The sequence below is a fragment of the Astatotilapia calliptera genome, chromosome 7 (assembly GCF_964374335.1).
Source record: "Astatotilapia calliptera chromosome 7, fAstCal68.1, whole genome shotgun sequence".
NCBI classification, from domain to species: Eukaryota; Metazoa; Chordata; class Actinopteri; order Cichliformes; family Cichlidae; genus Astatotilapia; species Astatotilapia calliptera.
This window is the reverse complement of record NC_137428.1, coordinates 19,315,250-19,331,182: the sequence shown is the minus strand read 5'-3', so window position 1 is coordinate 19,331,182 and position 15,933 is coordinate 19,315,250. Positions and strand designations below refer to the sequence as shown.

Here is a 15,933-nt window from a genome sequence, read left to right as displayed (position 1 = left end):
TTCCCCTGCCCCCCGTTCTTTGCCGTGGCCGGCTTTGACAGAGCGGGCCAATCATTGGTTGAAAGCAGGGGCCACTGAGCCACCAAAACAAATATAAATACGGGGGGTTTGGGGTGCAGCAGGACAGGATTCCAGAGCAGACCCTTTAATTGATGTGAGTGACAGATCTAACAACAAACCCTATAGTATGTTCCCGAGGTCAGGCTGCCCTGCAAGGTCAACAGCCAGGGGGCTCTGTGGTCTGTCAGTGTAAACCTTTGTTTTATCTCTGTTCCTCCCCCTTGTTTTCTCTTTATCCCCCATTTTCCTTTGTTTATCAGGGCCCTCCTGGAGCGACTGGGCCAACTGGTACCAGAGGGCCTAAAGGCTTGCGGGTAAGTCGAAAGGTTCACGTGAGTTTAGTTGGGGGGTTTTTTCTTTGCAGCTTAGGTGTTGACTGGCGTTCTGCAGTCACTGTGTCACAGATCCCAGCCTTGAGAACAGATCATAGACTTGGCAGAAGAGTGTGTATATACACCATTTTCTGTTTTGCATATCCTCTGCTGTGTGTTTATAGGAGATCTGTGCTACTGCTTTCAGAGCTGTTTGGTGAATAAGGTGAAGTGATGTGTGGCGGGATCTGAGCTGATGTTATAGATGTTTTAAAGGACGCGGGTGCTTCTGCACACATATGCAGTTTCAAAGTTGAAGAATTAATGTTTCAGCCTTTTTTGGGGGGGGGGGGGGGGGGGCGAACTCATTGTGAGCACTAGAAGAGCTCTGGTGATGTAAACCAAATGCTCTTTTCTTCATTCCATAGAAATGGAACAATAACTGGTGGTTATGGGAACGAGTCATTGTTAGTCCAACATCACTTCTGTTGTGGTTGGAAAATGGGATCTGGCTTTTGTTGCTCATCTGGAAGCTGCTTGCAGATAAATATAGTAAACTGGGGAAGCAGGGTTTATGTTAATGATTAACTAAGATTGGATTGAATTATTCTGCTTTAATAGCAAACTGACACATCACTCACAAATGCCACTGCTGAGGCTTTATAACACGACCCGTGACTTTATCCGAGGCCGGGTCGCGGGGGCAGCAGCCTAAGCAAAGAGGCCCAGACCTCCCTCTCCCCAGCCACCTCCTCCAAGGCGTTCCCAGGCCAGCCGAGAGATATAATCTCTCCAGCGTGTCCTGGGTCTGCCCCAGGGCCTCCTCCCGGTGGGACATACCTGGAACACCTCACCGGTCATGGCCTCAGATTTGGAGGTGCTGATCCTCATTCCCGCTGCTTCACACTCGGCTGCGAACCATTCCAGTGCGAGCTGGAGGCCCTCACCCGATGAAGCCAACAGAACCACATCATCCGCAAAAATCAGAGATGAGATTCTGAGGCCACCAAAGCGAAAGCCCTCCGCCACTTGGCTGCGCCTAGAAATCCTGTCCATAAAAATTATGAACAGAACCGGAGACAAAGGGCAGCCCTGGCGGAGCCCATCACCCACCGGGAACGAGTCCGACTTATTGCCGGCAATGCGAACCAAGCTCTTACAACGGTTGTATAGGGATAGAATGGGGAGTAATTCCCCTGTAATTAAATAGAAATTCAATGGATTTTATTTGAAATTACACTAAAAACACTAGAATAAGTAACAATATTTAAGTACTGCATAAGCAATTATTAGTAGTACGCAATTTCATGCTAAGTTTGCAGAAAAAGAAACAATATTTCATCATCTTACATCATGAACCCGCTCTACTTATCATGGTGCAGGCCACATTATGGAGTGGATAATCTTGCCTTTTTACATCGCTTTATTTGATATTCATTATGTTGATGTTTATGATGGATGTTGTCTTATTCTATAATTCCATTAAAATGATGGAGCAAAGTCTAACTTAATTTTTGTTCTTTCGCAATTACTGTGTAAGCAAAACCTTCAAGCTTCCGAGCAGGAAAGGAGACGCTCCTTTCCTGCAAACTACATGGAAGTTAAACCACTTCATAATACATATAGTGTGCTTACAATGTAAGGTAGGGAAATATTGTTTGTTTTTCCACAAAATTACCACGAAATGACTTATGCAGTGCATGAAGTTACTTTCCATGAATAATTTCCTTTTCTATGAAATTCCTGAATTTACTTAAAACTACTCCTGCACTACCTAAAATTACTTACCGATTACTTAAATTTACTGTTTCTTTGTCTCCTTAAAAACCTACTTGTTGCCCTCCTATTCTTTCCCCCTTGTTCGCCCTTTTTCTCCATTTTTAAAAAAATCTCATTATTAGATTTTTGATATATTTTTTATTTTTTGAAACCTCGTGTAAATACATTAGCATTATAAATTGCACTTGTGAAGTTAATACTTATAAAGTGATAGGAGCAGCGAGTTACATTATTTTACACTGCTTAGTACTCTAGAGGAAGTTAGAGCACCTGTGTTTTTTTTTCTCTGTTACGACCTGTTTAACACTTCCCCAGTGTTGTGGCAACAAACTCTATGCAAATAGACTTCAGATAATTAGCAGACACAGATAATGCCAATAACAACACTGCGATTTCTTCAATTTCAGCGTTGCGGGAACAATAAAAAACACATAAAACTCCAGAGTGCTTTCTTGAAAGACGATAACCAGGCAAACAGGGACTAAGACCTGAAATAGTATCTGGATAAATACCATCAAGAGAAATTTCAATCCTCAATAATTGATGTTGCTCATAAAATGTGACATCTGGAACACCATGAAGCAAATAAATTCTTGAAGTCCCACTTAAACATCTGCTTTCAGGTGCAATAATAATGAATTCTGAGTAAGATAATGAGGACAATTTCTATAATTATGTTTACGGTGAGTTTTACTTCACAGTTGTGAACGTACCCTCAGTTTTAGCCTGTTTTTAGTTTGGGAACTTTTTACTGCTTTGGGTCCAATGAGCCAGCTGGAAAGTGGCGTAAAAAAGGGTTGAGCTTCTTCATCTGAAGAATCTATGGGAGATGGGCCTGGCCACGCTCTAAAATCTCAAGTTGTGTTTTCAGTTATTACTAATGTCAGCAGCTTCCACTGCCAATAAATCTGCCTGCTGCTACATGACTTAGTACGCTGGGTCTTCCAAGACTAGAAACCTGAGCGTAGCAAGCCAGGAGTTACTCTCTCACAGACTCTGTTAGCAGCTGTGATCTTAAGTGTGCGACCGCAGACGCTCATATCTCACCCCCGCTGTCTAAATGTGCACAAGCTCAGTCCCAGCAACAGTTTTTAAAATAAAAAGCTTTTAGTGTATTCAGCATTCACCACGTTTAATGAAGCAAGTAAACACAAACTGATTGGCACGATGAAGTCCGAGCTGACACAAGCAATTTAATGTTCCCGTTGGACAGAAGAAAATGAAGTAAGGCTGTTTTGTAACAGCGCTGTATCAAAGACTTTGTCACGCTTGGATAAAGCATCTTAGTGTGAAATGAGACTGCATACAACTACCATTTGAACAGCATATGTGTTTTAGATTTTCCCTACTTGGATTGAAGCACGAGGCCTTGTGAACTGTGACATCTGGCTCTGCAGAGACTGTTTTCTGACATGCATATATTGTGGGGGAAAAAAAGAGGGAGATAAAACTGCACGCCAACATCAGCCTGTAGGGCGTTAGTGCCACTGCTGTCGTTTTCTGTGTCTGTTTTTATTTTCTAGTTTAAAAAAAGAAGAAAAACTCCAGTAAAACTTGCGGATGTCAGCCACAAGGAGTCACCCAATCACGTTTTGTGTCTAATAACTCCTCATGACTTCTAATCACTAGAAATCCTCTGCTAATGTTTTCCATACTGAAGAGTCATCTCATCATCCCTCCCTCTTGGCATCATCCAAGACGGCCAGTTCATATAGATGCTGACTCTCTTGATGTGGTTAATCAAGTTTTAGGCATAAATATGTTTTCTTTGCCTAGATAGAATAAAATATTTTCCGTACATGTCAGCTAATTAGTCTATGTAAACGTAACCAGTGGGTAGCAGGTACCCCAGACAGGAATGTTAATGAGCGGTGCTCATCCAGCTCCATGTATAATAGGCTTATAGCACTTCAGCTAGCGTTGTTCTCCATGGGCCAAACTCCCACTGTGCCCAGTCATCAATCACTCTCACAACAAGGCCTCCTTTGTGGGGCTGTCATGTTATAGGCTTTTTGATTTCCACTCTAAAATATTTCAATTATCCTGAGAAAGGGGCAGTTAAACGCTCACTCTTTATAGCCACCGAGATCCGATCAGATCCGACTGACCCGTGTGGTGTCACACAGTCACAGTCAGTGAGCATCTTCTCGATGTTAGTGAGCCAGTATCTTCCACAGCGCTGACAACAGATATGGTTTGGATGCAGGTGCAGAGCAGATGGACTGCGCTGGTATACTGCCTGGTTCCTATTTATTTTCACTACTCACAGGACTAGCAGGCCTTTTAGTGGATTTACAATGATTATTTGACAGGTGGATACAAGTAAAGTAAAGAGACAGCTGTTCTAAAAATGTGTGTGTTTAAGTGTGAGCAGTATGCATATGTGCATGCCCTGACTTGTAATTGAAATAGTTTTACATGAAGCCTCTGTGCACATGTACATACATTAACTACAAGCACACAGATATATTTATTTTTGATATTTCCCTGATAAATGCAGGACACTGTAAGTGTTGGTGTCAAAGTGTACAGAGATGTTTGTTTACAGTATGTTGTGGCTTTCTGGCAGTATTACAGTGACCTCTGTTGGTGGAGTGACAGCTGTCTTGTGTTTCAGGGAGCGAAAGGGCCTGACGGTCCAGCTGGAGAGATTGGATTAGAGGGCAAGAAGGTAAGGACGCTGGGATATACTTTTATCAAATCACGCAGACACAATTCAGAAAAAAAGCATATAAGAGAACAAAATTGCTAAATAAGCAACGATCAGCACAAAAAATGGCTACACATCTTCTTTTTTCCATTCTGAAACCTGGAAATATGAAATAAACTGATGTGTATGGACAGTTGCTAGCGCTCATCCTTCTTCCTCTCTGCAGGGTCCTGATGGTCCTCCAGGAAAATTAGGTTTCCCTGGACCGCAGGTAAAGCTCCTGCGGTACCTTTCTGATTTTCCACTTCTTCCTCTCATGTACTTTTTTGGTGCTTATGTTCCTCCCGAGGAGTGAGACCTCAGCATAATTTAGAGGACATACATGATACCGACAGTGTGGAGACCCACAGTCTGTGGCCTAGATTTACATATATGACAACTTATTGTTCATTTTATTTGATTTTTTTTTGTTTGTTTTGAGACTTTGAGACTTACTGTATCTGAGCAGCTGTTGCAGTACCTTGTAGTGATCTTTATTTATAGAGATGGTTGTAAATGCAACATGATAGGAATCAGTGTAATAGATTTCACAAAGATACACTTGTTTGTATGGCTAGACAGGCAAATAACATATCGTATGTGTTATTACATCATAAGTTTATAAATACGCACTGTAGAACCGTTTTGTTTTAATTCTTTTTTTTATGTCTTTCCAGGGAAAGCAAGGAGAACCAGGAGAAACCGGACCTAAAGGATTTTCTGTAAGTTCATTATAATCATACATGTGAATGTAGAACAAATACAACTGAGGAAGGTTAGATGAAGTCATGAAACTCCACTCTCTCTATTTTATAGTTGCTGATGTCATTTTCTGAATATACTGTATCTGACATCACACCTGAAATGCAGTGCCATTCTTTTGATTTTTAAATGTGATTTTTAAATTTTCAGGGTATCCAGGGGCCTTCTGGATCTCCAGGGGACAAGGGAATAGCGGGCGAGCCAGTATGAACCTCTTCCATATTCTCAAATATGTCTCTTGTATTCCTTCATCATCTTTATACCTTTCCTGTTTTGATATCTCCGACCATCCACAGTCTCTTTCCTTCCTTTTCAGTCTTTTGCCGTATTTTCATTGCAGCTCATCAAACTTCCTCTCCCTTCTTCTGAGAGTTTTAATATTAATAATTATTTTTGGTAGAGTAGTTCACTCTGCCCAGCCCTGTTAGCTCCCATAAGCCAGGAGCTAGTTTATGAGACATTTTTGAGTGCCTATTAAAAATATATTCGCCTGTATTAAATGTTTCCTCTGGCGCAGCCAGAGAATTGTCTCATTCTTTGCACATCTGTTCTGTAGTGACAAAAAACAAGATTGATCTTTGAAAAAGAAACTCCACATTTATAGAAGCGCTAAACTGCTTAGACGCTATTGCTATAATAGATCCAGTCTTTACTTTAAAAGATTTGCTCTCCTTCTTGTGGCTTTGTTTTATTGAACAGCGGGACAGGCAGAGCACAAATAGAGGCTCAGAAATGTGTCTGTTTGCATGCATACTGACTTTCCCGCAGCAGCACTGGAGACCCCATCCCTCTTTGTTTTCATTAATATGACAGAGTTACAGGCTGATATTCTCCTGTTTCCTGTTTAAGTAGAAAATTGATCACTAACATAATTTCTCTTGCTGTATACTCCACAGAGCAGAGAAAAATCGTATTTTCCATTCATTCTTCACAATTATGTTTCTTGTGCTGCAATCTTGTAGCTAGAAGGGCTGCAATGTACCCTAACATTATTTATGAAGTTTTTGTGCCAAAGCATCAGCATTTAAGAAGCTGGATCAGTGACACAATTAGTCTTTGCATTCAGAGCCAAACTGGGTACTGCAAGCGTGCTGATTTATCAGCCACTGGCACACTCACAGTAAACATCAGCCAGAGGTTCCTTTTTCTTTTTCTTTCTGTGCACATGACAATCTAGTTGATTTTAATTAGGCTGAAACATCTCTATTTCTCTTGTCATTTAGGGACCGGCAGGGCCACGTGGGACTATCGGACCTTTGGGAGAGACTGGTCAAAAGGTGAGAGACCTCGCTTACAGACAAGCGTGGATTCATATTCCACATGCAAAAGGTCACGCTATTTATTTGCATGCACAAAAAGGGTGTTGTGAAAACTAAATGAATAAATATGTGGCATCTGTTCCTCATCCTACCCCAGTAGATCAATAACGCTCTTTAATTTAACCAATCTGTCCGATTTAATCAGTCAGCTACATAACAAAGGGCTCTTTTTTTCCCCTCTCTCTCGCCTCTCTCTTTTGCCAATACATACACAAAAGTTCATATTATTCATATGAAATGTCAAAGAGTCATCTGCTGTTTTCAAGGGTCCTCCAGGAAAAGTGGGTGAACCAGGACTGCCAGGGGAGCCAGGGGAGAAGGTGAGAGAATAATATTGTTGTAGTTTTAGCTGGGCGTGCTCTATGTTTTTACTCTGTAGTGGTAAACAGGATATCAAAGTTTAAGAGCTATCTGTGTTTATGTGTCAGGGAGCCATTGGACTTCCTGGGAATATCGGAGAGCAGGGACTAATAGGACAGCGGGTATGTTTATCTGAATTATGCTGTACAGTCTTCTTTGTTCTTGTTTCTTTCATAAGCATAATATATTTATGTGTGTGTGTGTGTGTGTGTGTGTGTGTGTGTGTGCGTGCGTGCGTGCGTGCGTGTGTGCGTGCGTGTGTGCGTGTGTGTGTGTGTGTGTGTGTGTGTGTGTGCGCGCGCGCGCGCAGGGAGAGCCAGGTCTAGAGGGAGAAGCTGGTCCGGCTGGTCCTGATGGAACCAAGGTGAGATGTTTTTTCCCTTTCGTGATGTAACTGTCCTCCATGCTGTATTCCAAACCAAAGCATTAGTTTTGGTGTGTAAGAGTGCCGCTGTCCATCGTGCACCTTTAGGGGGAAAAAGGTGACATGGGTCAGGAGGGTGACAAAGGAGAAAAAGGTGAAACCGGACAAAAGGGAAAGGAGGGCCCCCCTGGAAGTCCTGGATTCACTGGTGTCAGGGTAAGTCACCTGTCTTTCTTTTAAAATTCATACACACACGCACAGACTTTTAAACCTCACTCTAAACCTTTTGTCATGGTAGGGTCCAGAAGGGAAGCCTGGCAAAATTGGGGAACAAGGCAAACCAGGGTCAAAGGTGCTAGCATCAAATAACCTAACAAGTATTCAGAAATAATAACAAATACACAAATGCTGTGTGCTCAGGTATATTCTAACTCTTCTTATCCTGTACGTTTAGGGTGCCAAAGGTAATCAAGGTCACCTCGGGGAGACTGGGTCAGTGGGGAAGACTGGACCGCCAGGTTTTGTTGGGCAAAAGGGTTCCAGAGGAACTATTGGTCATGTGGTAAGGTGGAATAGTAATAATGTAAATCACAAGCACTTTGCGTAATAATCCTTTAATAGATAAAACAATTGAAGATGCAACACTTGTATTCTATAGGGCGCTCCCGGTCGAATGGGTCAACAGGGGGAGCCTGGTCTTGCAGGTTATGAGGTAAGATTGTTTTGTTAAGGTTATACATCAGAGTCAGCACAATGAAGCATTTGTTATAGTTAGTTTAGATAATATGACTATTTGCGACTTTCTTTGCAGGGCCATCAGGGACCTCAAGGCCCCATAGGGCCTCAGGGACCAAAAGGTGAAAAGGTATGCATTGCTCACTTTACGTGGCGTGTTTCTCTTACTCTTTCACTGTATCATAGGCCAAATCCTTATTGTGCCCCTGGAATAAGCTGAATATGTAACACTCAGGGGGCATTTCAAAAAAGCTTAAATCATCAAGAAAGTTTGTATTACTCGAAAACATTTGGGTAAAATTTTTCTTACTTTTATGCTTAGGGCGAACAAGGGGATGATGGGAAGGTAGAGGGTCCTCCTGGTCCTCCGGGCGACATGGTAAGTCACACCCAACTTACTTTCCTTTCTCTTTCTTGTGTTTGTCTTTTATACAGTTGCAGAAATTGTGTCATTTTCAGTTTATTAATAGACTTTGTATCTTATCAGGGACCTCCAGGGGACAGAGGAGAAAGAGGGGAGCCAGGAGATCCTGGGTACAAAGTGAGGACCATCCTTCCACTTGATTTTTTATAATATTAATTTGTGATTATCTGTTTTATAATCTGTTGTTATGTTTTAGGGGCAAATTGGTGTGGATGGTGAGCGAGGTAGACCCGGTGCTCCCGGACTGCCAGTAAGTGCCAAAACTTGTGATTTTCAGGCATACAAACACCAGGGACAGTCACCTGGTTTGTCTTTACATGCTTTCATTAACACAGTTGTCAATTTCAGGGACATCCTGGACCTCAAGGACAGCAAGGACCCAAAGGGGGCAAAGGAGATCAAGTAAGGATGGGAAACAAAAATGATGATGTGTGTGGGGTTCAAGGTTCTCAGCGATATGTTACAGTTGGTCTACAGCTTGGGAAATGGTCCAGTCTGCATAATGGGTCCTTTGACATACAAAGCTAATATAAAATGCAACTATCAATGTACAATTTTTAAATGACATATTTGTAACATTTTGGCACTTTGGTGTAGGGAGGTGGTAGGATGGAGTACTTACTCCATTACTGGAATAAATAATGTGAACAGTTTTGCTAATAAAAATATAGGATGCTAGTTCAGTGCATAAAAAGTAATTACCTCATATAAATGCACATCATATTAACTCTATTTATATAGAGACATAAATAGCTGCAAAAGGATCAGCAGGTTTCTGCAAAAGTTGAAAAATGAGCTGATGTTGTGCATGATCAGAAAAATTTACCAAAGAGTACAGCACTGTGCAATGTGGGCTAACAACAAAAGATCATCCCAGTAAGCATTTAATATTACCAGAGATGTGTTTTAAAAATGTCAGTACACACCTTTAATAATCAATACCTGTTCAGTAACTGCACACTTAAAACTTTCTATCTCTCATTCTTAAGGGTCAGAAAGGCAAACAGGGTCAGCCAGGACCAAAAGGAGCCAGAGGACCAGAAGTAAGTGACTTGTTTTCATACACCCACAGCAGGTTCATTTAGTGTTTAATTAAAAAGAAACATTTTTGCAAATTATCTGTCTAGAAAAAATGTGTTTTCGGTAAAATGGATTGTCTTCATTGTCAAGTAAAATGAGCTTAAATGATGCATTTCACAGGATTTGCTGTAGTTATTTGATGAGCCTGCTCTGCTCTGTAGGGTGTAGGTGGTCCTCCTGGTCCTAGAGGTGTGGTGGGCCGAGAAGGTCAGGAGGGTGTACCCGGGGTGGATGGAGTCCCAGGAAAAGATGGCAGTAAAGGAATCCCGGTGAGATGATCAAGGAAATCATATTATTCATTTCATTAGTGGCCATTAAATCCTGTTTCCATCCAGGAAATGAGTTTAAAAGATGCGAAACAGCCTGATGAATTTGCTTTTGAATTTTGTCTTCTTAATGCCAGGATAAAACCTTGTTTATTTTATCAGCTCAGTTAAACATGTTCTTCTTCCTCATTTTACCTTCTCAAAATGAATCTAGGGAGAGCATGGTGACGATGGGGAGGCTGGTCTTCCTGGAAAAGCTGGCTTGCGTGGTAAAACTGGCGTTCCAGGACTCCCAGGAGATCAGGGAGCTTTTGGACCAAAGGTAGGAGGGATATTCTTTTCAATTAGCAATAGCTACCTCAAATAAGGAATATACTAGTACAATATACTGTGTGAATGTGTGAATGAATGTGAGTGCGAATGGTTGTCTGTCCCTGTGTGTTGGCTCTGTGACAGACTGGCGACCTGTCCAGAGCGTACCCCGTCTCTTGCCCTATGACAGCTGGGATAGGCTCCAGCGCCCCCCGCGACCCTGAAAAGGATAAGCGGAAGCGAATGGATGGATGGAATATACCATACTAGTACAGTATGACAGCCTTAATAAAAATGCAGTCATTCATCCATTCAGGGTGAGCGGGGTCTTCCGGGTCAGAGTGGACCTCCCGGAAAAAGAGGCTTCAAAGGTGGAATGGGATTGCCAGGGCCACAGGGCGACAAAGGACCTAAAGGACAACCTGTGAGTGTCAGCAACAGATACAGTAGTATACATAACAAGGAGTAGATGTTGAGTTATATTTAATTTTCCTTTTAAATTAATTCTTCATTAAATTCTCACTCAGGGTGACACAGGAGAGTCAGGTTTTCCAGGAGTTCTGGGAGTTTTTGGACCAAGGGTACGTGTACAACAAAACACTAATAAAATTTTCCACACATATTTAAGGCAGTTCATTTACAGTACACAGTCATTATTATCTAGATGAGGACAGAATAGTGCAGGTAACTTAGACAACACGTGACAATGACATTGATTAAGACAGGAAGAGAACAAAAAGGAGGAGCTCAGATGGGGGTGGGTTACAAAGCGGCTTGCAGTTGCACAGCAAATGCAAACTCAAGCAGCATAAACAGTACGCCCTTTATGATAATTCCTAATTGAAATCATTGAAGGGTAAGCCATCATCTGATCTGCCAGGACTTCAGCTGAACTTGACTTGGTGCCCTGTGTGAACTAACACTACACTTGATTTGTTGTTCAGGTCTAGACCAGATGTTGCAACTCCTGGCCCTGACTAAGCTGAAATTGTTGGTGCTTGCACAAGTTTGTGTTGTGTACTATTATAAACCTATAAATCACATTTTATACAAATGTCAAATAAACACTGGTGTGTGACTAATCATGTCACATGGCGGGGAAGACCACTATAGCTCATTTTTCCTAAATTCAATTCAATATTGAAGCCATCAGAGCTTATCCAGTGTTCCGAGATGAAGCAAAATCTATAGTCAGAGATAGGTTAGTGTAAACATATGTTTTAGGCCAAACTGACAAAGTGTGTAATGGCTGTGTGTAAATATGTATCACTTTCAGGGGCCTCCAGGAGACTTTGGGCCAAAGGGCATAAGAGGGCCAAAAGGGCCCCAAGGATCAGTGGTAAGTAACGTGATGATTTAGATCATTCTGATAAAAAGCTCTGGAATGCTCATTCTTTTTTTTTTCTCCTTTAGGGTAGACGAGGAATTGTTGGTCCCGTAGGAATTATTGGTCCCAATGGAAGAGCAGTACGTTTTGTACATGACAGAAGCTTTGACATTTCTCTGCGCTGATGTCTTTCAGCATACTCACTGGTTTATGTACACTTTACAGGGTTCTCGAGGACAGAAAGGCAATCGTGGCGAGACTGTGAGTTTTCGTTGTCTTTTATCATATCTATCACTTGTTTTTTTCCCATTTGTTTACATTAAGAGTGCAAAAAGCAGAGTTGATTGCAGAATTCTGGCTAAAAATATGTTTTTCTCTCTCTGAACAGGGAGCTCAAGGTCCAAGGGTATGTTTGCACAGCATCGTCTTTCCCTCCTGTTACAATGGATTTTAATTTTACTGTGGTGACTTGAATGACAAAAAGTTAATATAAAAATGATGTTCTCTTCCCTGTTAGGGATCTCCTGGACCTCGTGGACCACCTGGACGTCCAGTAAGTTTTTTTTCCCTCAGCGTTTAACCAAATATTATTTTCCAGCTTGCATGACACATGCAAGCCTAATGCCTAATGCCTGTTTTTTATTTCCTTTAGGGTCCTCCAGGTGTCCCTCTGTCATTTGTAAGACATGTTATACTTGCTGGTTTCATTACACCCGATATGTGTTAGAAGATACAATGTCACTGATTAAATTCAAACTGGGGGTTTTTTTGATGTAGAAAGAAGATGGTGTATTGTTTATGGATTTACCCACCCCACTCAGGACTGAGGTTAGTGGAAAATGCTGATAGTGTTTCCCCATTGTTATACTTTATAATCTGTTGACAACTTAAAAGACTCTTGTGTTTTTAGAATAAGCCTGTGATGGACCTGCCGATGCTGGACCAAGGTGCAGAGATCTTCAAGACCCTCCACTACCTCAGTAACCTGATCCAGAGCCTGAAGAACCCACTGGGCACTCGGACCAACCCTGCCCGTATCTGCAGGGACCTGCACAGCTGTGAACAGAAGTTAAATGATGGTGAGAATGGTGTGCACGGCACAGAGGGTGAACAGTTTTGTGTATAGATAGTCAAATGATCCTAAAACATGTTTCTATTTTCAGGCACGTACTGGATTGACCCCAACCTGGGTTGCATGTCAGACACAATAGAAGTCACCTGCAACTTTACCGGAGGTGGACAGACTTGCCTGAAACCATTAACAGTGTCCAAAGTATGCATGAGATAGTGATATCCCCCAGTTTCCACAAAATTATAAAATATTTATAAAGGTTACACATAAAATAAACTTGTTAACCATCTCCTTTTCTCTAGCCAACAGTCAGTGTTGGTCGTGTTCAGATGAACTTCCTCCACCTGCTGAGCTCAGAGGCCGTGCAGCACATCATCATCCACTGCCTGGATGTCTCTATTTGGAGGTCAGCTGAGGATCAGCCTGTTGAACAGGGGTCTGTGAAATTCAAGGCCTGGAGTGGGGAGGTGTTTGAGGTGGGAGGAGAGTTGGAGCCAGAAGTCTTGGAGGATTCCTGCTGGGTAAGACTGAGATCCAGTTTATTACATGTTATATCGTTACTGAATTTAAAGCATTCAAAGCATACCAAAAACTGTGGGTATAAAAAAGTTGCTCTAATTCTGATATTTTCAATATTTCAGATAAAAGATGGGCGCTGGCACCAGACCCATTTTGTGTTCCACTCCCTAGACCCCACACTCCTCCCTGTGGTTGACATTTACAACCTGCCAAAAGCTAGTCCCGGCTCTCATTACCACCTGGAAGTGAGCCCTGTTTGCTTCCTGTGAGACTGTGTCTTCAGAGCAAAGACGGATGGAACAAGATACATTCGCATAGGTGGAGAATGGCGCAATCTCCCAACCAACCAAACCATGTCCAAACCGTGGCCAAACACTGTCCAAGCAAGAAGATGCCACCAACCCCCAAACAGATCCTGCTTCGCTCTGCCAAACTCCCTGGACTGCAAACACAGAGGGAGGAAGCACAGGGACCTCGGGCTGGAGCCGGGGGCAAAGAAGGGCTGAGAAAGAACAGGGCAGTTCTCGCACTACAACCTTCTTCAGGCTCTTCGAAAAGGATCTTCTCATATACGCTTACTTGGAGAAAATAAAGGCGCTATGCCACAAAATCTCTCCAGAACATTTCTAAGTGAAGGGAGACAAAGGCCAAGTTAATCAGTGGACATTATAGTAACTTATTTTTGTATACAGTCTGTATACTGAGCGTACTTTTGGGGGAGAAATACCAGAAATTTATTTCTGCTAGAAGAAAAGAATTAAAGTAATCCGGATTAGTTCAATGTACATATTTATATATATATGCTTATAATTAACTTTTATACCTGTATATCTTATGTAAATTAATAATAATAGTAATAATAATAATAATATTAATTTTCTTTAAGTGCAATAGAAAACGAGAAGATAATTTGGTGTTTTAAATCTATATGGAAGGATTTGTCAGGGGTGCCTTTTTTTTTTTTTTGCCTTTGGTGCTCATCTTCTCGTGATCCGGCATAGGTGAATCAATCCAGAGGGAGAGTTGTTTGCTTAAATTGAGCAGAAGTCACATTTATATTTGTTTTACTCCATTGGGAGATTTCCCTGATGTGGGAAACAGCCAGTGGCACACAGTTAGCCCTCAGTAAATTACATCCAAAGCCACAAGCCAATACCTATCCACAGGGGGTATATTAAATACTTACTAGACCAGATGCCACTGATGATTAGGGAGAATTTAGATGGAGATTAGGGGTCAGGTTTAGGGAGACTATGGAGCTCAGGTTCTCAGTAGTGTTTCTCTAACTGTGGAGTGTCCTTGCTTCTTTATTTATCATTTACAGTAAAAGGTAGGTGTTCTTTTTAAATCAGCATCAGTCATAAACCTCTCCTACCCCACCTATACAGCAATCTTTAGAGGGGAACTGAGCCACATGAGAGAGTAGTGTGAATACAGGAATCCAAATCAACCTCCATTTCTAAGCCTGTCGTCGCTCTACTGCCTGGTGCTAGGTAAACTGTTTAAGGTGCTAGCCATAGTGCTGTATTTACACCACTGTGCAAAAATATCCCAATGTTTATAGTGTTTGCATGCTTAAACAAATCAAAAAATATTGCCATAGCTGTATAATGCACTATAATAGCGATATCCCATCTAGCACTACAGAATTCCCATAAAGTCAGTCATCTGTCATTTATGTAAATGTGTTCAGTGCTGCAATTGTAGGTGTATTAGAGAGCTTATTACTGAAAAACCCCCAAAAACATTTCTGCTTTTGCATGCCCGCATAAATCTCAGCATTTGAAGTATTTTTTAAGGCTAAAATTGTTTTCTCTGTACAAAGCCCCTTCTCTCCCACAGGTGTATGTATTAAGTGTAGAGACACACTAGTGGAGATAGTTTTTACTAAATGATAATAATATTAATTAAAAAAAACATTTCTTTGATGTAGCTGGACACAAATGTGTATAATTGTGTAAACCTCGCTGTATACAATGGATCCCCTCTTGCTAATTTAATGTTATTTAATGTTGTTAATGTGGTTGCTGACTGAAGCAAGTTTCTGTTGGTTGAAGCAATACTACTCTTTCTGACAACTTTCGAAAAATCAGTTATCCCAACTGGTCTTGGAGTTTATAGATTTGTTTTATGTGTAAATTTGGGACTCCAGAGAACAAATTTATTGCAATGTTAATTCTTTTATTTTTGTAACTTTTTTTTCCGTTATGTTCCTCTATGATAATCAAACATGTACTGTACCAGGATTGTGCTATTCTATCACTTGTGTTTTTAAAGAAATTATGCAAATATGTGAATTTTATTTTCCTTTTCCTTTTGTAAATCTGTTGTAGACATTTCAAGAAGCTAAGAATACCTCACAATTTTATGCAGGACTTGGACAAACGTTTTTTTCTTGCCTTTATAATTCAAATCTGTTTCGGAAATATCAGCCAAATGCAGCGAGTAAGTCCTCCAACTCTGAACAAGACGGTTTCTATTGCCTTCATCGTTTCTCTGTCTACTCTTTAGTGATTGTTCGGTGTCCATTTGTTAAATAAATACTTTTAATTTG

At 41.3% G+C, this 15,933-nt stretch overlaps 1 protein-coding gene across 1 annotated transcript in view; it reads left to right on the top strand.

Moving 5' to 3' along the window:
- col27a1a (collagen, type XXVII, alpha 1a) overlaps positions 1-15,933 on the top strand; it is a 65,500-nt gene extending 49,567 nt beyond the window's left edge. The window contains exons 28-61 of the mRNA XM_026173433.2: positions 321-374; positions 4,768-4,821; positions 5,027-5,071; positions 5,517-5,561; positions 5,752-5,805; positions 6,825-6,878; positions 7,187-7,240; positions 7,349-7,402; positions 7,591-7,644; positions 7,753-7,860; positions 7,943-7,996; positions 8,099-8,206; positions 8,303-8,356; positions 8,456-8,509; positions 8,702-8,758; positions 8,867-8,920; positions 9,000-9,053; positions 9,152-9,205; positions 9,793-9,846; positions 10,045-10,152; positions 10,364-10,471; positions 10,778-10,885; positions 10,989-11,042; positions 11,738-11,800; positions 11,875-11,928; positions 12,014-12,049; positions 12,177-12,194; positions 12,306-12,341; positions 12,441-12,467; positions 12,566-12,616; positions 12,699-12,867; positions 12,952-13,061; positions 13,163-13,381; positions 13,502-15,933. Coding sequence (XP_026029218.2) covers positions 321-374; positions 4,768-4,821; positions 5,027-5,071; positions 5,517-5,561; positions 5,752-5,805; positions 6,825-6,878; positions 7,187-7,240; positions 7,349-7,402; positions 7,591-7,644; positions 7,753-7,860; positions 7,943-7,996; positions 8,099-8,206; positions 8,303-8,356; positions 8,456-8,509; positions 8,702-8,758; positions 8,867-8,920; positions 9,000-9,053; positions 9,152-9,205; positions 9,793-9,846; positions 10,045-10,152; positions 10,364-10,471; positions 10,778-10,885; positions 10,989-11,042; positions 11,738-11,800; positions 11,875-11,928; positions 12,014-12,049; positions 12,177-12,194; positions 12,306-12,341; positions 12,441-12,467; positions 12,566-12,616; positions 12,699-12,867; positions 12,952-13,061; positions 13,163-13,381; positions 13,502-13,648 — 2,427 coding nt within the window. The 3' untranslated portion in view covers positions 13,649-15,933. The remainder of the gene's footprint in view (positions 1-320; positions 375-4,767; positions 4,822-5,026; positions 5,072-5,516; positions 5,562-5,751; positions 5,806-6,824; positions 6,879-7,186; positions 7,241-7,348; positions 7,403-7,590; positions 7,645-7,752; positions 7,861-7,942; positions 7,997-8,098; positions 8,207-8,302; positions 8,357-8,455; positions 8,510-8,701; positions 8,759-8,866; positions 8,921-8,999; positions 9,054-9,151; positions 9,206-9,792; positions 9,847-10,044; positions 10,153-10,363; positions 10,472-10,777; positions 10,886-10,988; positions 11,043-11,737; positions 11,801-11,874; positions 11,929-12,013; positions 12,050-12,176; positions 12,195-12,305; positions 12,342-12,440; positions 12,468-12,565; positions 12,617-12,698; positions 12,868-12,951; positions 13,062-13,162; positions 13,382-13,501) is intronic.